The 22,347-nt window shown below is 60.8% G+C and overlaps 1 protein-coding gene across 1 annotated transcript; it reads right to left on the bottom strand.

Annotated features, from left to right (window-relative positions):
• Nucleotides 1-993: 993 nt before the first annotated feature.
• LOC142076617 (maestro heat-like repeat-containing protein family member 2B) lies at nucleotides 994-21,610 on the bottom strand. The gene is made up of 34 exons (XM_075138903.1): nucleotides 21,484-21,610; nucleotides 20,823-20,962; nucleotides 19,364-19,486; nucleotides 18,639-18,804; nucleotides 18,151-18,249; nucleotides 17,312-17,463; nucleotides 16,854-16,997; nucleotides 16,202-16,294; nucleotides 15,629-15,698; nucleotides 15,404-15,517; nucleotides 14,852-14,925; nucleotides 14,391-14,510; nucleotides 13,248-13,355; nucleotides 12,893-13,052; nucleotides 12,453-12,493; nucleotides 12,014-12,155; nucleotides 11,238-11,290; nucleotides 10,687-10,794; nucleotides 10,314-10,433; nucleotides 9,996-10,118; nucleotides 9,004-9,165; nucleotides 8,671-8,793; nucleotides 8,274-8,341; nucleotides 7,774-7,909; nucleotides 7,575-7,670; nucleotides 6,659-6,776; nucleotides 5,606-5,715; nucleotides 5,012-5,164; nucleotides 3,335-3,480; nucleotides 2,926-3,088; nucleotides 2,440-2,633; nucleotides 1,693-1,830; nucleotides 1,379-1,490; nucleotides 994-1,233 (listed from the first exon to the last, which is right to left on the bottom strand). Exons 1-34 carry the CDS (start codon nucleotides 21,608-21,610, stop codon nucleotides 1,135-1,137), a joined length of 4,095 nt encoding a protein of 1,364 aa, XP_074995004.1. The 3' UTR covers nucleotides 994-1,134.
• Nucleotides 21,611-22,347: the final 737 nt, after the last annotated feature.

Genomic DNA, 22,347 nt, shown 5'->3' with positions numbered 1-22,347 from the left:
GGTGCGGGCACACACACGGCACTCTCTACGTTCACAAGCACACGCACGTTCATGGATCCCCTGAGTACTCGCACAGCCCCTCTGTCCCCCCGCTACCCCTGTCTGGATCCCGCCCTCTGACCCCCCCCACGGGTCCCCTACTCGCCGACTGGTCCATCTTGGTGCTCCCAGGGAGCAAACAGGGAGCACTCACACGTTTGTCCCGCAGGCACCCCACACTCGCCCATCTCCCCAGTGCCAGCATGGACCCTCTGCCCGCCTGATACCCCAGCCCGGACCCGAGGCCCCCGTAGTCACCAGCCGGTCCAGCCTGAAGTTTGCTGGTGAAGGCACACGCACACCCCATGCACACCAGGTTTGGGGAAGATACAGACACTCACAGAGCCTCTCACTCGCCTCACACATGTTGGTCCCCCCAATAGGTGGTTTTCAGGACACACACCGTTCCCGCCCCAGTGCCTGGTGGCCGAGACCCCCACTCGTTCCGCTAGCTGCACTGAGACCCCCCACTCACTCCAGTAGCTGCACTGAGACCCCCTAGCTGCACTGAGACCCCCCACTCACTCCACTAGCTGCACTGAGACCCCCCACTCACTCCATTAGCTGCACTGGGACCCCCCACTCACTCCACTAGCTGCACTGAGACCCCCTAGCTGCACTGAGACCCCCCACTCACTCCACTAGCTGCACTGAGACCCCCCACTCACTCCACTAGCTGCACTGAGACCCCCCACTCACTCCACTAGCTGCACTGAGACTCCCCACTCACTCCACTAGCTGCACTGGGACCCCCCACTCACTCCACTAGCTGCACTGAGACCCACACCAGTAGCTGGCACCACAAATCAGGGGTGCATGGTGCCTACACTCCCTGGCTGGCTCCAGTAGCTGGCACCCAGTCCACCCACACCAGCCCCCCAGTAGCTGGCACCCAGTCCTTTCAGTTCACATACACACAGGAGAGAGAGTGAGACTACGCAGAGAGACCGTTAAGAAAAGATTTAGTAAGAAGATATAAGAAGACAGGATGGACATCATCTGTGTCCTGTTACCAATCACTTGTCTCTGGAGAGACTCTGGTGTCATCAGGTCGTCCGTCATCTGAAACTTCTTCAACTTCTTTCCTCTGGAGCATTAACTTCGTCTCCTCAGCTGTTGACTTCTGCTTCTCCAGCTGTTGACTTCTGCTGCCATTTCTTTCACGGCTTTCAGTTCGCACTCCGCCCCTTCCAGCTGGGTTTGAAGACAGACGTTCGTTTGGATGGCAGAATCTCACTCCTCTGCCACTCGTGCTAGTGAGTCTAGTGAGCTAGACATCCCAAGCGGCAGCATCTCAGTAAAACCCCTCTGAACCCTTCCTTCCCCACCCCCACCTTACCTCAGCAAAGAAAGCTGCAGCCGTCACCCGCAGCTTAACCGAGCAGGAATCCAGCCACGGCAAGAGGTTCTTCACCAGGCAGGGGGAGACGAGCCCAGCATGGAGCAGGACGCTGCGCAGGGGACACAAGTGAGGGACACACAGTTAGTTACCCAGGAAGGCCACAGGCCAGGTCTCCAAAATGCCCTTGCTCCGATGCAGACACTATTCTTTAGCTCAGGACGGCTTCCCAGGCACGCCGGAAGGGTCCCAGCAGCCTTTTCCCTGGGCACAGCTCCACAGGAGGCAGCCAGATGCATCCCTGCGGCTCTTACCCGCTCAGCAGACACACCCCCTCAGGGTGAGCCAGGGGGTTTTCCAGGCGAGCCCACACCGCCCGATTCACGAGCAGCTGCATCCATTTCTGCGCCACGCATTTCCCTAGCACCAACTCTATAGCTGAAAGGAAAATCCTGGCAGAAGAAACAGAACACAACATAAACAAACACAAACAAAACAAACATCCAAATAACACCACCACAAACCCAAAGAAATCTCAAATCGCAGCACCTTAGGGGAAGACTTATCTTTAGCAGAGCTAAATACCCCTGACATGATGCTTCACAGCCTTCAAGGCTGCAGATAGCAACACTGGCGTTTTCGTCATGCCCCAAACCCGCTGAAGCAGAAGAAAACCCACGCCCCTAGACTGACTCCATGCTAGATACTTACCAAGGCAACACCTAATGTCTCTTCCCACCAGCATTTTGCAAAGAACGACACCAGTGCCCACGAGAGCCACTGCTCCCAGCGGGGGTCCACTGAGGGAGTGCAATGCTATTGTGCATGCAAGGGTATGCAGGAGGCAAGATGACAGCCGCCCGCAGTACGAGCTGCATAAGACCTTCCCGCCCGGGAGCTGGAGTTTCTCCAGGAACGAACAGAAGTAAAACCAACCATGATGACCGGTTTCCACGTCTAGGAAGCAGGGCAGGTGAAGCACTCCCTCAGCCCCACAAAGCCACGTGCCTTGGCGAGGGGAAATGAAGCCAGCCCCTCCATCCGGCCCTTCGGCTCCTTACCTGCACGGCTTCTCCTCAAGCACCCGGCCCTCGAGGAACAGTTGTCTCCAGCTGCTCATGGGGGACAGCAGCCTCTCCTCGCCCAGCATTTCACTGGCCCACCTCAGGAGGCTGGGAAGGAGGTGGGGAAGCAGTTGCCTGAGCTCCTCCGTGCTCCTCAGGGAAAGCACCACCTCCGAGATGGCACGGGTGATCTGCAGAGAAACACGACCAAGAACCACCTGTTCAGGCAAGGCCTCTTCCCACCGCCTGGTTCCCCCACCTGCCTGGGCCGGGGGGTTACTGTCTGCAGTTGTCACTTCTGCGACAGCCTTGTGGCTCAGGAGCACAAAACCGTCCTGGCTCCCCACACTCCTTGAGGCCGGCCCAGCACAGCGCCCTGGGAGTCTCCACGGGCATCCGCAAAGGGCACCCGATTCCCTCGCGACAAAGCATGGGTTAGAAAGCAGATGAAAGCTGCAGAAACGTGTCTGCTGTTCCACGTACCGTCAGAGTCTCCAGAGCAGTCTGACGGTTGTGCTGCTCACAAGCGGAAGAGTCAGTTCCCCGGCGGTTGTTTCCTGCTCTGTTTAGTTTCTCCACTAAGCACCTCAGGACCTGAATCCCAAGGATGCTTCTCCCCAGGCTCCTCCACAGCTCCACCGTGTCACTGCAAGGGAACAGACGTTCACCCCTGAGCCCGTATCCCCGCAGCCCTGCACTGCCCTCAAACCTCCTCATCTGCAACGGGGCTTACAACGCCCCACTCACAGCAGGGACACGAGCACGCAGTCTTGCAACGCTCAAGACTGTTCAGGCAGAAAAAAAAGACCTGCTTCTCAACTGGACCCCCCCAGTACAAGCAAGCTGTGGGGTCTCTGTTCGACTATGGTGGGGGCGTGGGCAGTGCACGTACCTGTCCATGGGCATGCCTTTCTGGAGGAGACTGCTGATCACGGGCTCCCGGTGAAAGTGGGCAAGGAGAAACACCGCACGGAGCAGGAAGGGCCTGTGGGTGCTCTGCTGCATGTAGGTGCAAAGGGTGTTCAGGATTTTCGGCACCTGAATGGAAGAAGAGGAGAAAGAAGGGCTCGGTGCATCCTTTACCCCTCCTGCGGGGCCCAGACACAGTCATTCAGCACATGAGCAACGCCTGCTCCCTTGACACAGAGTCCAGATCTAGCTCGAAACCTCACCCCTTCCACCCTGCCTGACCCTGGCTCACGGCTGGAGCTGGGTGTGCTCTTGGCAATTGTGTGCACGAACGCACGCACGCACACGCACGCACGCACTCACACGCGGAGCCTCAGTCCCTGCATGTGCCTGGCCCAGCCGCATGAGCAGCTGCGTGCCCTGTGTGCACACAGAAAACACGGACACCTTTCACACCCAGCACTTTCACACCCAGCTCTCCCCACGTGTCTGTAGCGATGCAGGAGCAAGACCAAACACGCTCTTCGAGACCCTGAAGATGCCTTGCAGGGCCTGTGCAAGGGCACGTGATTCCTTCCAGAGGAACCCACTTCTCCGGGGACACTCTTCCTTGCCTCCACCCTCCTTTCCCAAAGTGCCAACCCCTTCCCCACACACAGGACCTTCCCTCGAAGGAAGCATAATTTGTTTGAGCCTTTCACAGCTACAAGCCGTGGCCACGATAAGGACAAGGAGGCAGCCAGGTCCCTCGGCCCGTGGGAGACCCCAGCTTCTCCCACGGCTGCCTACCTCTGGCCCCTGGTGCAGCCACAACCTGCTCTGCGCCTGGGGAAGCAGCAAGGGGTGACCCCGCAGCCCACGGATGCGGCGCTCCCGCGGCCCGGAGCGGCCGTGGGCTCTGCAGGGACGGCACAGGGACGCCCTGCCCTGGCCCTAACAGCAGCAGCCTAACAGCTGGGTGAGCTTTAGCTCAGCTGGGTGCGATCCTGTGGGCTGCCACCCGTGGTTGCCATCACTGTGACCGACCTCTGCCAGCGGCGGACAGCCACGGGGTTGGTCTGGGCCGAGCGAGCTGCTGGTGGCCCTAGAGCCCAAGTGGAGCGCAGCAGAGCGCGAGCGGAGGAGAACAGGAGCCTTGAAAGGGCAGGCAGAGCATGAGGCCAGAGGCTCCCAGGCTACAAACGGGCAGCAACTGGTGGCTGAAGGAAGGGCACCTCGCAGGCTGGGTAACACCGCAGTCGGGGAAAGGCAAGGAGAACAATGAACAAGTATCCAACCTGTGGAAAACCTAGCGTGCCCACCAAATCTCAGAGTAGAGGGAATTGGGGACCAGTGAAGAAAGAGCAGGGCGAAGTGGGTCCCAGGGCAGGGAGGACTGACAGTGACCCACGGAGGAAGGGGAGGAACGGCAAGGTTGGCACCTCATTCATGGGAAGGACCTGGACCAATGTGAGACTTTGGACAAGAAGTGCCCATATCCTTGTCACCAGCTGGAGCAGAAGCCGGCAGCAGGTACTAATGCATGACTCAGACCATCAGTAGCCCGTCGGCTCGGCACACAGGCTGAGCATTTCTTGAGCCCATGTCAACTGCACAGGGTGTAGTGCAACAGCCAACAGGAGAAAAGACAAAGTCAAATGGAAAAAAAGGTCTCCTTTACCTCCTGGAGTATTTCCTTTCTGCATTCCACCAGGAAGACGAACACCCACTTCCACACTGCTCTTGCACGTCTGGGTGTGACACGCAGCAAGCTGTCTAGGACGGCAGTCAGAAAGTCCGTAGCCTGTGCTGGAGGGATGCATTTGCAAACAGCCTGGAGAGAAGTCAGGAACAGGAGAGACCGCGTCACAGCTCTGCTCCAGCAATTCAGAAAGGAAAGGAAACTTGACGGGACTGTTAGTTTGGCAGTCAGGGAGGGGGCAATCACTTGTCCCTCCTGCTGTGCATGCAGTGGTGTTTACATCTGATGCAGCTAAGCGATTTGGAAGTGCCTCCCCCCATGCCGTTTGCTCACCTACCAAATCTGTATTCTGACAAGAGCACTCACACACACACACGTGCGCACAAACGCACACACCATGGTATCTGCTCCAGCGTGCCTAAACGACAGCCTTGTCTCAAAGCCTCCTGCTACTTGCTAACAACAGCCGTCCTGGACAGCTTGCTCTGGAGACAGCGAGAGACTGGAGGGGAGCAGGGAGGCGTGCAGGAGCCCAGGAGCTGGGCCCCACCCTGCTGTTTTGGGGCCAGTTACCTTTGCTATTTTGGAACAGGTCTCCACCGGAGCCTTGCTGTCTGGGTTGACCAGCTCCTCACAAAGGCACCTGCTCTCATCTGCCTGGGGCACCACCTTCACGGTCTTGTCTGGAACAAACACCAGGAGAAAAGAGGAGTCACATCTACAGAAACCCAACCTCTGGCCCCAGATACCAGTAAAGGAGAACCCAAGTGGTGGCAGTGAAGGCCACAGGGAAACCCAGGGCCCTCCGGAGCTCGGTGCAGCAGGACTTCCCGAGCCCGATAAATGGCTGACAAATGACGGGCTGGAAAGAGCCCTCTTCCTTCCTGAACCGTTTGCTGGGGCTTCAGGGTTTCAGCAGCCTCTGCTCCCAGCAGCTGCGTCCGCTATTCCCGCACAGGCCACCCTCATCTCTGGGAGGCAGGAAGCCTCCCCGTGACTTCCTCAGCACAGGCAGACCCTGCTGCCTGAAGAGGAGAGGGTTTGAACACAACCCTTTGCAGCACGCTCCGGGCCTGCACCTCAGATCTCTCCTCCCTGCCCAGTTTGCTCTGGGCAGCGGATTGGTTTCCTCTCTTGTGCTCGGCAGGAGATGTCTTCCCTGGCAGGGATGAGTTCGGAGACTGCCTGGGTAGCTGCCCCTCTCTCCAGGCTCAAGGCAGGGAGCGAGGGGAAGGCACCCTCCGAAATGTCAGGGACCTCATCCAAGCGAGTTCTCTGACCACCCTCTATCTCTCTAACGTGGAGGGGGACAGACGTGGAGTGGAACAGCCCCCAGCATTGGTGACAACGCGCTGCTCTCAGACAGCAGTGGGGGATGGCCCTGACCACTCAGTCTCACACATGCCCCAGGGAGGTGGGACTCAGCGACCCTCTCCCAGGGATCCTTCCTGAGATGGCCAGGGAGGCAGAGGGTTAACAGGGTGGGGGCACAAAACCAGCCGAGCACGTTGCCTCCCCCCTCCCTCCCGGGGATGGGGCCTGGCCCCGAGGGACCCCGCTGGCGCCAGGCCAGGAAGGGAAGGAGGATCAGGCTGAGCAAGGCTGCGAAGCGCCTGCTCTCCTCACCTTGCATTTGGAGAAGGTAGTCGAGGCAGACCCATGCCCTCTCGCAGGACGTGGCCAGGCTGGTCTGAAACACCAGCAGTCCCATCAGAAAGCCAAACTGCTTGCAAGGACGTCCTCTCTGCAGGGGAGAGCAGCAGGAAAAGGGTCGCAGGCAGCCACAGCACCCGCTCGCCTCTACTGCCCATCCTGCTCCCTGAGCAGCGACCAGGCAGAGGGGCAGGCAGAAGGGCTGCCCCATAATCCCAGGAGCGCCGAAACCCAGCACCCAGTTGGGCAGGGCTCCCTTCCGGGGCCATGAATGGTGGGAAGGGGGCACCAGGGCATGCGGCGGGTCCCTACTCACCATGAGCTCAAATCGCTCTTTGCAAGCTCCCAGCACATGGGCGCAAACCCGCAGGGCTCTCTCCTGCTTCCATTCTTCGGCTGAGGTGAGCCAGCCCTTCAGGACCTGAGGCAGGGTGCATCTCTCTCGCAACAGGTATCTTTCTCTCCCCGAGATCCCTCTCCCTCTCCCTCCTTCTCTGGCCCCTTCCTGCACGGCCCCCGGCCCTACCGAGCACTGGCCCTGCTGCCTCCGCCGCCTCACTCTCTCCAACCGCCTCTGCCCTGAGCCAGGTGTTGCTTCCCTGCCGGCGTCTCCCCACTCCAGCCTTCCCCCAGGCTGCTCTTGCCCAGCTCGGGGCTGGCTCCTGGCTTTCCCTCCGGCAGGGCCCACTTCTCTGCCTGTCCTGAGGCTGCAGTGGCTGGGTGCTCCTGTTCCCCAGCTCAGCCCCTGGCCCCAGCCAGACGCACAGACTCGGAGCGAGCAGCCAAAGCCCCACTTTCCCACAGGAAAGGTATCCACCTGCTATTCACCCGCTAAGGCCTCGATTCTCTGCCCCCGCCACACTTTCCCTGTTGCCCCATGCCTACTCACATGGACCATGTCGTCAAAGCAGGCAGAGGTCTTCTCTGCCTCCAGAAGCGTTGCTATCAGATGGCCCAGGTCTTCCATGCCTCTCCTGTGCAGAAGCTGAAAGCAGGAAAGGAGAGATGCGATTCTGCATCATGGGGCCTGCCAGGGTGCACCGAGGTGGATCCTGACCCAGAGGCGGGCAGGCACTGCCGGTGGGTACCTGCATGTTCACAGTTGCCCTCACTGTCTTCCTTCCCTTGTCCATCCGCTCCTTGGACGGATAGGACAAGACACTCTGGCAGCACACCGCCAGCAGGTTGCGATGTTCCTCCCTGCTCAGAGGTGGCCTCAGCTTGCTGGCCAGAGGACAAAGAAGAGAAAACAGAAAGGGCATTTACTAGCCCTCTCCAGAGTGGCTCAAACCACAGCTGGGTTCCTCCTAATCGAGGGCCCCAAATGCAACACCCCCAGCCCATGCCAGCGAGCACTGCCTTCAGCTCCAGCAATTCCTGCCTCCTCCCAGGCAGCAGGCAACCCCCCACCCCCAGGTTAAGGAACCCCTGGGGCTCCCTTCCTTTGGGAGACACCCGAAATGGGGAACAACCTCCCACTCCACAGCCCCAGCAGCTCCCGGCCCCGTGCTTGAGGCCACTGGGGCTGCCCCAACCAGCTGGGATGGGGCACACCGGGAGTCCCCAGCGCCCGGGGAACAGACCTCACCTCAACTCCTCCAGGACCTGAAACACTCCGTACACCACGGAGTCCCAGGGCTCCCCCTTTATCCAGTCCTGCAAGTCCCAGAGAGACAAGCGCAGAGTTGGCAGAGGGCAGGGACACGGGACAGGCCTCCCACCTCCCCCGGGGACAGGCTCTGCTGCTAGCCCTGGGCAGACACTGCCCTGTCACTCCCATGGATCCCCCCCAAAGGCACCGCAGGGTTCCTCACCCTGCTCCCCAGCCACAGCCACCCAGCACCAGCACCCATGGGCCCCATCCACTCGGGGGACAGCTCCAGGAGCTCGCATGAAGCTGCGAGACCGTCGTGCCTCTGGGGAAACCCGTCTGATGGCGCAGCCCAAAACTCCCCTGTGCGACTGCCCCGGCTACGGGCACTCACCAGCAGGATCCGCGTCGCCTCCTGCTTTAACGACAGCTCAAAGCTGCCGCAGTCGCCCACAGCCTGGATGGCACAGCTGACCTCGGTGATGCTCTGCACCAGGGCGAGCTTGAGCTGCAAGTCCTGGGGCCAGAGAGAGCAAAGCACCCCGTGAACTCTTTGGAGGGAGGAGCATGGGCAGGGGGAACCCATGGGCGGTTGGGTCTGGACATTGAGGACAACCCCTCCTTGGGGATCTTTAGAAAGAGACCGTCCATCTCGGGACACCCCAGCCCTGAGAGGCTGGAGCTGGGGCACCCAGGCATCCCTGCCCTGCGTGCCCCGTGCTCCTACCCTCTGTTTGGCTCTGGAGAGCCGCAGGATGTTGCCCATGATTTCTTTATCCACGCGGGTGAGCAGCTGCTCCTTGGGGGCACGCAGCGCAATGCCGCTGTAGGTGCGCATGAGAGCAGCGCAAACAGCCTGGGCTCTCTCCATCTTCTGCCGCCGCTGTACCTGTGTCGACAGAGATGCCCCGAGACGTCAGCCCCAGGACTCCTGCGGGCTCCTGTGGCAGGCCCTGCCCCCACCCTCACCAGCTCCTTGTTTCCCTGGGCACCTTCCAGCAGCTCCCCAAGCCGCTCCTCGAGCTGCGAGCTCCGGGAACGGGAGCTGTTTCCATCCCGCAGCTTGGGTTCTCGCGTGGGGATGGGGAGGAGGTGCAGCCAGCATCACACACACTGCTGGCGGTTTTACCACTGATTTGAGAGGTCGGGGAGCTGTCTGGAACCTTTCTGTGGAAAGGTATCTGACATAGCCTGCCATGGTGCTGCTCAAAGTCGCGCAGCCTGCGCGGGTCAGCGGTGCAGAGGAGCCCAGCCTGCTCACCTCCCCAGGCCAGGCTGCACCGCTCTCTCTGCAGGGCCTGGCCCTGCCCAGAAAGGCTTCCCCACAGCCCCCGGGGGGGAGCAGAGCCAGCGAGACCTCACCAGGCTCCTGCTCCCGGCCCCCAGCTTTCAGGAAGGGGCAGAGTGTTGCACCGTGCCCACCCCACCTTGTCGCCAGCTCCTGCTGAAGTTAAGTCAGGAGCAACGTGGCTGCAAGCAAGCAACCGCTGCAGCTGCCCCGGCTGGGTGGCTCTCATCCACAAGGTGTCAAACCCTGTCCTTTCCAAAGACACCTCAGGGGCCCCAGTGCCAGGATGTCCCCTCCGAAACACAGGCTTCACGTAACTCTTACAAGAGGGTTAATCTAAAGACGGCTGCCACGGTTTGGCTGCTGCAGGTGTAGCAGTGGAAATAAGGCCAAAAAAGGAAAGCCAAACAGCAAAACCCTGGATCCTTTACCTTCCAGCCCGTGGAAGTCTGACAGAACCAGGCTCTGGTGAAAGCAGCAGAGAACATAGTCACCGTGTCCAAGACCAGGTGGAAGTGGTTCTCGGCAGCGTGGGACACAACAGAAATCATCCCCTGCAACCACAGAGAAACGGGGAGTCAGCTCCAGCCCAGGCACTCAGACGTGGCCAGCAACAACAGCCAGGCAGGACGTTGCAGCAAGGGGGAAACGGCAGCAAGGGGGAAATCAAGGAAGTCTGGAGCAGGGCCAGCAGCCCTCCCTCTCCCCAGGAACAGCAGGGGATGCCCAGGACGTGAGCGTCACTTCACCTGGGCCTCAGACAGCTCCACAGGGTTGGTCTCCTGGAGGAACCTCAGCACCTGCCCTTGGACGTGCCTGAGGTCCCGACAAGCTGCCAGCGTCGTCCCAAGAGCCTTGTACAGGAAAAGCTGAAAGAGAAGAGGCCGAGCCCGAGATGCGGTCACAGCCCGACCTGTCAGGAGAGGGCTGGCCCCAGACGGACCCGACTGCCCCTGGGAGCGGGCAAGGCCGGCCGTGGTGCCAGGCTGTAGCCAGTCGCTGGGGCAACCCCAAGCGAAGCTCCTTTTGGGGGAGCCTGAGGGAAGGGGAAGCAATGAAAACCGCCTGCGTGGGCAGAGCACCGGCGCCGGTCCCAGCCCCAGCGCAGGGCAGGAGACACACCTTCTCCCAGGAGCCGGGGGCAGAGCTGCCCAGCTGCTGGCTCAGCTCCCGGCTCAGGCCCACGGTCCAGGCCTTGTCCTCAATGGGCTCCAGCGACGCTCGCAGGAACTGGGGTGAACAGGAGGGGAAGCGAGTGTTGCCCTGCCCTTGGCCAGGCCCCTTTCCACACTTCCATGTCCCGGCATGCTGCTGGGGGAGAGCTGCTGGGAACGGCAGTCTCTTCCCCCACCCCACCCAACCCTCTTTTCACCAGCACCCCTCTTCTCCTAACACCTCGGGCAAGACCCCCCGGCACGGCGGACGTAGAGGAGGCGGCAGCGCCAAGGCGTGTGCCACAGCATTAGAGGGCATTAGCCATCAGCCGTGGCACATGTGCAGACAGCAGCTCCTCTGAGCGGGCAGGCACCTACTGCGGGGGGAGGTGCGGGGTGCTCAGGAGGTGCCCCCACCTCCTGGTGCCTGCACAGGCAGCCCCGAGCTTCCTCCCACAACTTTGTCTGCTCCCTCTTCTCCCCCTTTATTTGTGAACCCCCCCCGCAAGGATGCTGTACCTTAAGCACGCGGTGCTCCCACTCTGCAGAGTCCAGGGAGCTCTCGGTTCTTCCTAGAAAGCAAGAGGAAGCAAAAGCTCTCGCTGCTATTTAACCTCACACCAAAGAGGAGCCCAGTGGTCTCCTCTGCAGTCAGACCTCCCAAAAGTCCCAGGCCATCAGTCTAGAAAAGGCCTACAAGCACCCACGCCAAAGCCCTCGCGAGGCCAAAGACACGGGAGGGATCCCAGGGGCGTTTCTCAGAGCCACTGATTCAAGCTGGGGAAGGACGCACTGACCGCAGCTGATCCCCACCGCTTGACTGGAGCTCCCAGCACAACTCCGACCACTGAGTCACAGCACGCACCAGCAACACACATTTTCTCCTTAATGACCCACCGCATTCTGCCCGTTTGCAGCCCTTCCCCCTGGCTATTGCCAAGGACGGCTGCTGCAAACCTGGCCTGGCCTGGGGACTTGGTCCTCCAAAGCCAGGGGCTGCACCCGCTCCAGGAGCACCAGTCCTGTCCCTCCCCCAAACACCGTCCAGGCAGGACATAGGGGTGCCACCAAGGCCTGCCATCCAAGGGGACATCAATGGCCCCGTCCATCCCCTGGGCCGAATTGATGCCAGGGGACGGCTGCCCCAGCCTCAGTGCTGGCTCCCTGGAAGGGGAAAGGCAGCAGAGCAAGTGCTGGGCAACTGGGGACAATTCTTCCTCTCTCACACTGGGAAGCTGCATTTTCCTGCCCCCCCTCCCTCCCCTCCAGCCCCTCCCTCCCCACTTGCTCTTTACCTTCCAGGTACTGCAGCACGAGCGGGATCTCGGTCGCCCACGCCGCCCCCAAGGCTCTGTGGATCCTGCCGTGGAGCGCCTGCAGCAGCTGCAAGGCAGCGACTGCGCGTTCGCTGCTCGCGTTAGGAGCCGCCGCCACCACCTAGGCAAGGGCAGGAGAGAAGGGTCGCTCCTGCTGCCAGAGCCACAGCTTCTCCCGGGAGGGACAGAGGGAGGGAGGGAGCTCGGTGCCACTCGGCCAGCAGCAGGCAGCCGATGGCTTCACCCGGGGTGCTGCCAGCCCCGAGAAAGGAGTGGGATCCCCGATAGGCTCGGGCAGGCTCGGGCATGCCGCCTCCTCCTCAGGGGCTCCCGGCGCTGGCCTCAGCAGCATCTCTGCCCTGGGCTCTCCCACCACCCCTGGCCAGAAAAGCCCTTTCCCCAGGGCCCCACTACTCACCAGCAGTCGAACAAACAGGACCTGGGGAGCCGGCAGCTGGGCTGCGGGGAGGAAGGAAGGCTGGGTGAGCCAACGAGCCCCCGCCATGCCCTGCCCTTTGCACCTCCGATGCCCCGCACAAGGCTGAGGGCTGAGGGCAGCTGTGCTGCCACAGCGCTGGCCCGGGGGGGCTCCCCAGGGCTGCCCAGCATGAGATGAAGGCAGCTCCAGCATGGCCAGGAATGAGCCCTGGCTCACCAGGAGAGTGCTGCAAGCAGGAGAGCTGTGCCCCTGCACCAGGCAAGGGGCAATGCAGGGCAGAGCCTCCCATATCCAGCAGCAGAGCCTGACTCTGCCCTTTGGTTTTCCTTTTGGCTCCTGCTCAGGTCTGGTGGGGCGCAGGGAGACACGGACTGGCCCGACCCCTGGCCAAACCCAGCAGCACTCACTGGGGCTCCTACCTCGCTCCTGGGAGTCCATGGCATCCGGCTCCTCCTCTTCTTCCTTGCACCCTGCTCTCTCCCGTCTCTCAACTAGGGCTCGGAGGCAGCGGGAGAGCGGGATCAGCATGCCGCTGTACTGGGCTGGCACCACATACTGCAGCAGCCTCGGCCACAGGAGCTGCAGAGAAGAACCGGGCAATTCGACACATTGGCATTTCCACTCAGCTCAAAGACAAAAAGGATGGTCTGCGCTTCCCTGAGCCTTGGGTGCTTCAGCACACGTGAGGGGAGAGGTTCAGGGCATGGGGGAGCATGAGGAAAAATGTCCTGAAGGCAAGAAGTAGCCACAGTAGCAGGGCAGAGGGCAACTCACTTTGGTCATCCCTCTCAGAGAGACATCCAGCGAGCCCAGGATGTCCATGCACAGGGCTCGAAGAGCTCCATCCTCCTGCGTTTCCCAGGCAAAAAGGCCTCCTGCCACCTGTAAGACAGAGTTGGCAAAACCCACGTTACTCTCAGCTCCTGACCGACGAGGCTCAGGCACGACTCACCAGTGCTCCTGTGCCAGCCTCCCAGCAGCACTGACCTCCTGAAGGAGGACAAGGACAGTCGGACCCAGCTTGAGGACCAGGTTCCGGACCCTGGGAAGGACTGGGAAGCCTGGGAGCAGAGAGCGCCGCTGCTTGTCTGCTCAGTCCCCCAGGGCCCAAATGCTGCTGTCATGACACCAAAGCAGAGGTGAGGAACTTGCCCTTCAGCAGGGCTGTGCTCGGTGCCAGCCCTGGCGGCAGCACGCCCAGCCCGACAGATGCGGAGGTGCAGCCAGAAGCCCTTTCCTTCGCCCTGCTCCCAAAGCAGAGCCTCCCCGAGCCTCAGAGCAAAGCGACACACAAGGATCTCTCAGCTGGAGGGAAGCTCCAGCCAGAGGGAAGATCCTCGGCAAGTCAGCAGGAGGCTTGGCCATCCCCAGCTTTCATCTCTTGGGTGCCCAGCTGGAAATGCTCAGCGAAGGGACTGCCAAACGGCCTGTCCCCTTGCCAGAAGGGATGTGGGCCCCCAGACTGTTATTGGATGGGCAGGGTGTGCTTTGGAGGGCCAGAGCACGAGAACACCACGGAAGGCTCTTCCAGCCAGGCCCACCTGTCTGCACTGGCTGTGTTTTGCTGATCGTCCATCAGCATTTAAGGATGGAGGATGTCCTGTCCCTACAAGCCCCTCCCTTTGCAAGGCAGCTTTGCTGGAGGCGCCTGTGGGCACAGCTCAGCCCGTGGGGTGCGCAGGCAGCCCCGCAGTCCCGGGCAGCATGCCCGGGTGTAAACCCACATCATCCCCTGACATTTCCACCAACATCAGCACGCACACCCACAAGGAACAGCCATTTGGAGGCCGCTCCAATGGCAGTGCCAGCGCTGATGGCCCTGCAGCGTGGAGCTCTCCATGGCCAAGGACACCTGCAGGAGCTCTCAGCACAGTCCAGGCACTGGTCAAAGCCCTGGGTGTCCTGCTCTGCCCTTACCAGTCTGCCCGAGGTCCGGCTGAACTCGATGAAGATGTGCCCCACCACATCCCATGCCCAGCAGCTCTGGGAGCCGGAGCTGAGCAGCTCCCTGATGAACTCCAGAACCGCCCTCCGCACCTGCCAGGGGAGAGTGCGGTTACGTTCCTCCTGTTCAAAACCCAAAGGGAAGCTGCCTTTGCTTGGGGGCAGCCTTTGTGGCTCGTGGAGAGATGACAAGGGCACCGCAGAAGCTTTCGCTTCTGGCGTCAGGGCTGGGCTTTAGCACCAGGCTGGACAGGCATTTGCCCCACAGAGCACAGCGACCTCCCTGCTCCACTCTGCCAGCTCTTCCTGGGGGGGAGCCATCACCCACTGCCTGGGCAACGCGCCGACGCTTCCCCGGGCACCCCAGCTCTGCCCCAAGGGAAAGGGTTTCTCTGCCTCCCCTGGCGGCACTGTCCCTTCCCAAACCAGCTCACCTGGGCACTCGGGTGGTTGCACACCGACTGCACGGCCTCCACCACCTGGGGCAGCTTCTCTCTCGTCTCAGGTGCTGGAAGAGATATGGAGAGGTGTGCGTTGAGGCAAAGCCCTGATGGCAGAAGGGATCCCTTGAAGCTTCCAAGTTTTTTGCACACCAACAGGACAGAGAAGTGGGGCCTGACTCTGACTTCACAGGAGGCAGCGGCGTAGCCACAGAGGCACAGCTATTTTACAGGGATTGAAAGCCATGGCAATATGGTAACACAGAGGATGACACAAACAGCATGGGTACAAGCAGCTCCTGTGCAAACCAGCCCACCCGCCCGCCCACCAGCCTGTCTGTGTTACTGAGCTTGCAGCATTGTGCCTGGGGTGCGCCATTTCTAACTGCCGGGGGAGAGCTCAATCCCTGTTGTGGGGTGTCAGCTCAGCTGGGGGACCTGCTCTTTGCAGCTCCTTTTGGGTGCAGGTGCACCACTTTCAGCCCGTTCCTGCTCTCAGCCCAGCAGCCCCAACCCCTGCCTCGTGTCCCTGGTCCGGGCACTGACCGTCAGAGTGGGCCAGCGCTCCCAGCAGGCCCAGGGCTGCCACGCGACCGGCCTCGCTCCCACTGCTCAGCTGGGAGCGCAGAAACACGACCGTCTCCGCGGGGCACATTCGTGCTGTGGGGAAGAAATCGCATTCTGCATTAGCAGGCAGCTGCTCCTGACCACCAAGGACAGGGAGAGAGCTGCCACAGCACGGCGGGGCATCGCCCAGTCTCCTCTCCTTACCCTGCAGCACGATGCAGCGGGACAGCACTGCCCTATGGGCCGGGCCAGGCTCCTTGGTCGCATCGGAGAGCTGTGGGAACAAGGTGCGTTTTAGAGAAAGCTACATCAGTGTTGAGAGGGACTGAAAAGAAACGGTGCTCTCTGCTCCCCTCTCCCTGAGCTCTCTGGGCACGGGACCCACAGCCAAAACCCAGCCCACCCAACGATGGCCCTGGGCACACACAGAGGTTTGCAGCAGCCCAGGCTGCCCAGGAGCTGAGGCTGAGCAGTGTCAAAAGGCTGCCCTTAGGGTGCCAGCACGCCAGAGTCCTCCTGCGACTTGGCCGAGAGGGAAATTGCTGTGGGAACAGGCTGCCCCTTGGGCCCGTTCCAAACAGCCCGGATCAGGCTTCCTGCAGCCTTAAGGTGGCACCTGGATCACAAATCCTGGTGTGCTCCTGGCCTGCAGGAAGGTCCCGGTGGAGGGACGCCCTGCCCTGCCCTGCCCTGCCCTGCCAGCTGGCAGGTCTTTCCCCTCCATGGCAATTAGGTGTGCGGGCCCCCGGCTGGCAGCAGGGCGCAGGCTCCCCTTACCTGGCGATGCACAGCGGTGCTGATGGCAAGAGCCGTGCCCTGTGGGATTGGGGTCTGAACTCCCTCCAGCACGTCCAAGACATAACTTAGGCTCTACAAGAGAACGGGGGAGGAAGAAGAGGCTAAAGGCACCTAAAGGCACTTCGGAAAGGAAAATCCAGCACATCTGGGATAAGGGGAGTCCCTAACACCAGCTCCCAGGGAAAACCCTAAACCCTCCTGCATGGGACTCCTTGATTGCCCTCCCCTCAGAGCAACATCAGGAGGGTCTCCTTCCTCTGAACAGAGCCCGCGGTTGACAACTCAGTTTCCCGGCACTTCCCACTCATCAGACCTCGCCCCTCATGGACGGGGCCGGACACGGCCCTGGGCATTAGGGCAAAGCTCTTCCCGCACACAGAGCCCCAGGGAGGTGGCAATGCCTGCCTTCCTGAGAAGATGAGCCCCAGGGACTCTTGCCTCCCTCCTGCCCCACCCCACGTTTCTTTTTTCTTGCCCAAAGAGCCCGGGAAGCTTCAGGCCTCCTCTGCTCTCCCTGTTCCTTCTCTAAGGGCTTCCCAGCTCCTCCTGGCACCCCACAGCTCCCCAGCTCCTCCTGACACTCGCATAGACCCACCCAGCAGCCATTGCCAGGCCCTGCGCAACACCTCACCTTGCTGACCCGGGAGGTGTCTCGGACCTCCTGATATTGGTGCAGGAGCCAGAAGACCTGCTCCCAGGCATGCTCTCGGTGCTGCTCCTCATGCAGAAGGACCTCCATCATGGCAGCCACTGCCCCGAGGACAGCCTGCTTGTCCTGAAGAGGGAAGGGAGAGGCACTGCTTGGAGAGCCGAAGGTCTGCCTAGCGCTCAGCACCCCCTGGACACCAGTCTGCCCTTCCCGCTGGGAGGGGTTTCCCTCTCCCTTCTGCCCTGCAGGAGAAGGGCTCACTCCAGAGGAGAGCGAGCGTTTCCCCAAGCTGGTACCCCAGCCCTCCCTGCAGAAAGGCCCCAGGACTCAGCTGTTTCCCATCACGAAGACCCCTCCCCTCCCCCTTCTGCTCGCACCCCACTGGGGCACAGACGGAGATCTCTGCTGCAGCCCCAGGTGTGGAAAGCAGCACTTCTCACCTCTTCCTCCTTGCAGTCCAGCCAATTTGCCATCGCATAGCGGAAGACCGGGTAAATGGCTTCACAGGACTGTGCTACCCCCTTGCGAGGGAAGGGGCATTGCTCCTGGTTGCCAAAGTAGGTATTGACTCCTTTGGACCATTGCTCCAGAACTGCACCAGGAGAAAGGAAAAGGGAGCATGTGAGAGTCTGCAGCAGGGATGGTACCTTGCACCCTCACCCAAGCCTGCTTTGAGGACAGTCCCATGCTTGGCAGGGCTCAGCCCAGGACCAGATCTGGATCTGAGGGCAATGTGTGCTCTTGAGGTGTCTGGATTCAAACACCTCGCTGTTTCTCTCCTCCTCCCCATCACACCTTCTCCTCGTCAATGGCCTATTCCCCTCCAGCATTTCTCACTGCAGCCTCTTCCCCTCCCCTCCCCTCCCCTCCCCTCCCCTTCCCTTCCCTTCCCTCCCCTTCTCTTCCCTCCCCTCCCCTTCCCTTCCCTTCCCTTCCCTTCCCTTCCCTTCCCTTCCCTTCCCTTCCCTTCCCTTCCCTTCCCTTCCCTTCCCACATACACGCCCTTTCAGAGCAGGCATTTTAAGCCCAGAGGAACGCAGGGGAACAGAAGCCGTTGGAAGGGACCCGGGAGTACCTCCCTGCAGCACTGCCGCGTCCTGCCCGCGGAAACCTCCTGGGCTTCCCCCTCTCTTCTACACACTCACAGCAGTTTGGGATCATCGAGGCCTGACCTCACTGCAGGCTGACACCCACCACGTTCCCTCTGAGATCACATGGAGGCATCGAAGGCCCCCACAGCCCCGGTCCCTGGGACCCCGGCCAAGGAGCCAACACTCACCACTGCAGACGGCGCGCAGGATCCGGCCACTCCCCACCCGGCTCAGCACGGCGCGCAGGGCGAGCAGCGTCATTCCCACAAAGGGGATGCACCGCAGAGCTGCAGAGCAGGCAGGGACAGAGGGACCGAGAGGGTCAGTGAGAGACGTGGGAGACTGGGGTCCGTCCCTGGCAGGGCTGGGGCTGCTGGGCCATGCACGACATGCCAGAGGGCGTGGGGAGGGCTGCCTTCCCCAAGGGGGACACAGGAAGCCCTTTGGAGAAATGGGGAGGACAGTGGGGGGCAGAGACCCCACAGCTTTGTCTCCAACGGGTTCCCACCCTTCAGAAACTGGATCGGGCTGGTAAGGCAGAGCTGCCAGCCGGCCCTGACACGGAGCAAGGAGGCACAGCAACTCCATAGCCCCCCCGTTCAACACAGAGCACTTAGGGAGGGGGAGCATCCCCTCTCCCCATTAGCACAGACCCCTACCCAAACCAGTACCGTACCGTAGCTGCGGGCCATTTTGCCCACGGTGAGGAGCACAATCTCATCAGGGACCTTCCCCATGGCCTTCAGGTGGCTCTGGAGCTCGGACATGACAAAGTGGAAGTGGGAGCGGGCCAGCGCCACCAGGATGTCGCTAGCGGCCGTCTTCACATCACCTGTCACACCCTGCAAAAGCGCCACAGGTTAAACACTCCCAAGAAAAACGGCTGAGGCACTCGGACAGGCTGAATGACCCCATCTCTTCTGCGAGACCCCTCGGGGCAGTTGTGCTCGGGGCCGGGCAGCTGCCACCTCTTGTACCCTGGGGTAGGCGAGCAGCTCCCCGGCGAGACGAGGGAGGCTTTTCCCCGGCACAACCCTGTGCTGCTGGCCCCTCTCCCTCTCCATGGAGATGCCAGGAACAAACTGTCGCAGACTCGACACCCCCCTGGGACCTCTCCGTGGGGCTGGTGGGTTCCCATGGCTCCTCCTCAAGGCAGGAGAAATAACCTTGAGCTTGAACCCAGCTCTCGCTCAGTTAGAAACAGCCCCGAGTCCGCTTCTCTGCAGAGCTCTCTGCGTCCCCTCTCCAAATTCCCTGTAATGACGAGTCCCCAGAGCCTCTCCCTTAGGACCTCCGCTGGGTCTGAATAACCGAGGAACATCTCTGCGCCTCTCTCTATTTCCCCAAAAACCAGGGCTGGAGGCAGGCTGCTTTGGTGGCCTTGAAAGAGAACAAGCTCACCTGGGCTGCTCGCATGTCCCTGGACGCCTCCGCTATCAGGCGGTTCACGACACCGCTCGTCAAGCAGCCGTCGTCTCCCTGCAAGACGCTCTCCAGCTCCCGGTATGTCTCCACTCGGTCACCCTGGGGACAGACCACGAAGGGGAGTGATGGGACTTGCTCTGCCCTCATTCCCAGGGAGCCACGAGAGAGACCTGCTGCCCCCCAAATCATCTGTGTGACACGGGCACGAGGTACGAGCTGCAGGCATCGGTCAGGACAGCCACGGGGAACAGCAAGATCTTCCGCGGCGCCTCTGACATCAGCAGAGAGCCAGACAGGGAGATCGACTCCGCCAGGGTAAAAGGCCGTGCGGGAGCCTCGGAAGTCACTCCCGAGGACGGGAGACGGCGGAGGTCAGAGGGAAAGTGCCAGGCGAGGAAGGGTGTGACTGTTCACTCAACTCCTGCCTAGATTTTGGCTAACCCAGCTCATGCGAAGGCCTGATGTGTGCTGGGAGCAGTGCCATTACGTCAAAGCAAGAGCCCCACGTAGGCAGGGCAGGTGCCAGAAAGAGCTGCAGGGCCATGATGCAGCCATTATCACTGCAGATTGCTGTCTGCGGCAGCATTATCTTTTGTCTGGCAGTTTCCTCAGAAACCTTAGGATCCACTAACTTATGGAAATGGTAGAGACCAAACCTCCAAGCTGGAGGGTTTAAAACATCAGCTTACTCAGAAAACTTTTGAAGCGGATCCAACAGCAGCTGAACTGCTGAGGCTTTCGTGCTTCCCGGTGTGATACAGGGGACGCCCGCACCGTGACGGAGGAGGAAGGATGAGCCCTCTCACCGTCGGCTAGCTAACTAATTCTCTTTTTTGCTCATAGGTGCACGATATTAAGAGCTACGGGTTGTAAGTTATGAAACCTTATGACTTGACTGGCAAAGAAGTGAATTCACGTCACAGACTAGTCTGGGCAAAAGGTGATTGAACCCCTGTTTATCGTGTTTGATTATCGTATTTCCTAATGAGCTCATGAAATAAAGTTTAAAGAGAACGTTGTCCTGTAAATTTGAGAGATCCAAATGGACCATGACAAAGGGGAAGGTGTGGGAACGAGACCAGGCCCTGAGGAGGGGAAGCCACGAGCACCCTGCACCTTGGGGCACAGCGTTGCTCCTGGCACAGGCAGGAGCCCCGGTGATGGGACAGTTCCCAAACCAAAGCTAAGGAGGGGCCTCGGGCACTTGGGCAAAGGCGCTGGGAGATGCTGGGATTTATGCCAGAGGCTTTGCCTTGCCCAGGAGAGTGCTGCGAGCTCCTGGGGAAAGGAGTGGGGAGCGGTGGCATTAGTCCAGCTTGAGCGGCAGGATCGGCGCTGGGGGACAAAGCGCCTGCAGGAGGGCAGAGGTGCCGTTCTGCCGCAGCACCCAGGGAAGCCAGCGGCATGGAGGGGAGCCCTCACCCCCCCGCCTCACCTCATTGTCTTGCAGCCGCTTTAGCAGAGAAGTCCCGACAGCCGCAAAGGTAGTGACGGCTGCAGGGACAGTCCCCGTTGCCCTGCCTCTGTCCTCAGAACGCGCGGGTCTGGACTGGGAACCCAGGCATGGGCAGAGAGCTGGAAGAAAAGAAATACGGTTTTACTGGCTGCAGGGCTTCGCACCAGGGCGGGGTGAGGATCTCCCCAGCCTCCCCCAGCACTAACAGCCTGTGCTGGACTGCACTGGCAAGAGGGCAGTCAGTGGGATGAGGGGAGGGAGTCTTCCCCTCACTGCAGCAGTGGGAAGACCACTTTGGGGGACTGGGCCCATTCTGGGCTCCCCAGTGACAGAAGGGCAGCAACGCGCTGCAGCGAGTCCAGCGCGGGGGCCCTGAGCTGGGCAGGGGATGGACATGGGGCTCCGCGAGGAGAGGCCAGGGGGGCTGCAGCTGGGCAGCCCCAACAAGAGCCGGCCGGGCCAGGTTGTCTGAGCGGTCCCCAGCTGCCCCGCGGAGGGCAGGGAGAGGATGGAGCCAGAGCCCTCTCAGAGGTGCCTGGCAGCAGGATGAGAGGTGATGGGGACGCAGCCCTCAGCACCCGGCTGGGGTGGACACTGCCTCCAGCAGGCATCAGCCCCCAACCTCCCGCCAGCCCCTCACCTCTGAGCGCTCTCATCCTCCTCATGGCCGCAGGATCTCCCGGATCGATGCACTGCTCTCTCCGGGCAAAAACCGCGAGAAACTGGGGCAGCACCAGCCCCAGGAGCAAGATATAGAGCCCGGCCATTGTGACACCCCTGTGGGGCGTGGCACCCCACAGAGGGCTGCTGTGACACGGGGACACGGGGACACGTGCTGGGGACACACCATGGGGCGGGGACCGGACATTGCAGCACCCTGGGGACCCCCACAGGCCCAGAAATGCAGGATTTCCCCATTCTCCATCTTGAATTTTGCTCGTGGTCCTCAAACAGTTTTAGCAAAGACTTTCTCCAGACAGCCCTTCCCAGCTCTGTCCCCAATCCACGTCCCCCTCCAGGTACCCATCCCTGGAAACATTCAAGGTCAGGTGTGACGGGGCTCTGAGCAACCTGATCTAGTTGAAGATGTCCCTGCTCATTGCAGGGGGCTGGACTAGGTGACCTTTAAAGGTCCCTTCCAACCCAAACTATTCTATGATTCTATGACGCGAGGCAACGTGGTCTCGAGGGGACTGACCTGGCCTTTGCCCTCTGCATTTTCTTGCCCTCGTTTTCTCCAAAGAGGAGGCTCCTGCCTGTGTCTGTGTGTGCCCACCCCTATGTCTCCTCCAAGAACATTTGCTCCCATTCTCCAGCCAGGATCGAGCTGGGCAGAAACTGGAGACCTCCAACCCTTCAGACCCAACTGCGTCACGAAAAGACAAAGGAGACTCATATTCAAATGGAATACCCTTTTGCTGTTTGCTGGACTGTGGATGAGCATGGGAAAGCTGACCTTCCTAGAAGGTTTCTCAGCTCAAATCCAGATGATGAAAGGATGACC

The sequence above is a fragment of the Calonectris borealis genome, unplaced genomic scaffold (genome assembly GCF_964195595.1).
Source record: "Calonectris borealis unplaced genomic scaffold, bCalBor7.hap1.2 HAP1_SCAFFOLD_74, whole genome shotgun sequence".
Classification (NCBI taxonomy): Eukaryota; Metazoa; Chordata; class Aves; order Procellariiformes; family Procellariidae; genus Calonectris; species Calonectris borealis.
Note: the sequence above shows the minus strand (reverse complement) of the source record. Positions and strands in the feature narration are given on the sequence as shown.

Excerpts from the sequence above, each read along its gene's own strand:
- LOC142076617 (XM_075138903.1), bottom strand. The coding sequence starts at position 21,610 with ATGGCCGGGCTCTATATCTTGCTCCTGGGGCTGGTGCTGCCCCAGTTT. Across the intron at positions 19,487-20,822 it reads AGCGGCTGCAAGACAATGAG|GGTGACCGAGTGGAGACATA; the intron begins GTGAGGCGGGGG and ends GTCTGTCCCCAG. Across the intron at positions 15,699-16,201 it reads GCACCGCTGTGCATCGCCAG|CTCTCCGATGCGACCAAGGA; the intron begins GTAAGGGGAGCC and ends TTGTTCCCACAG.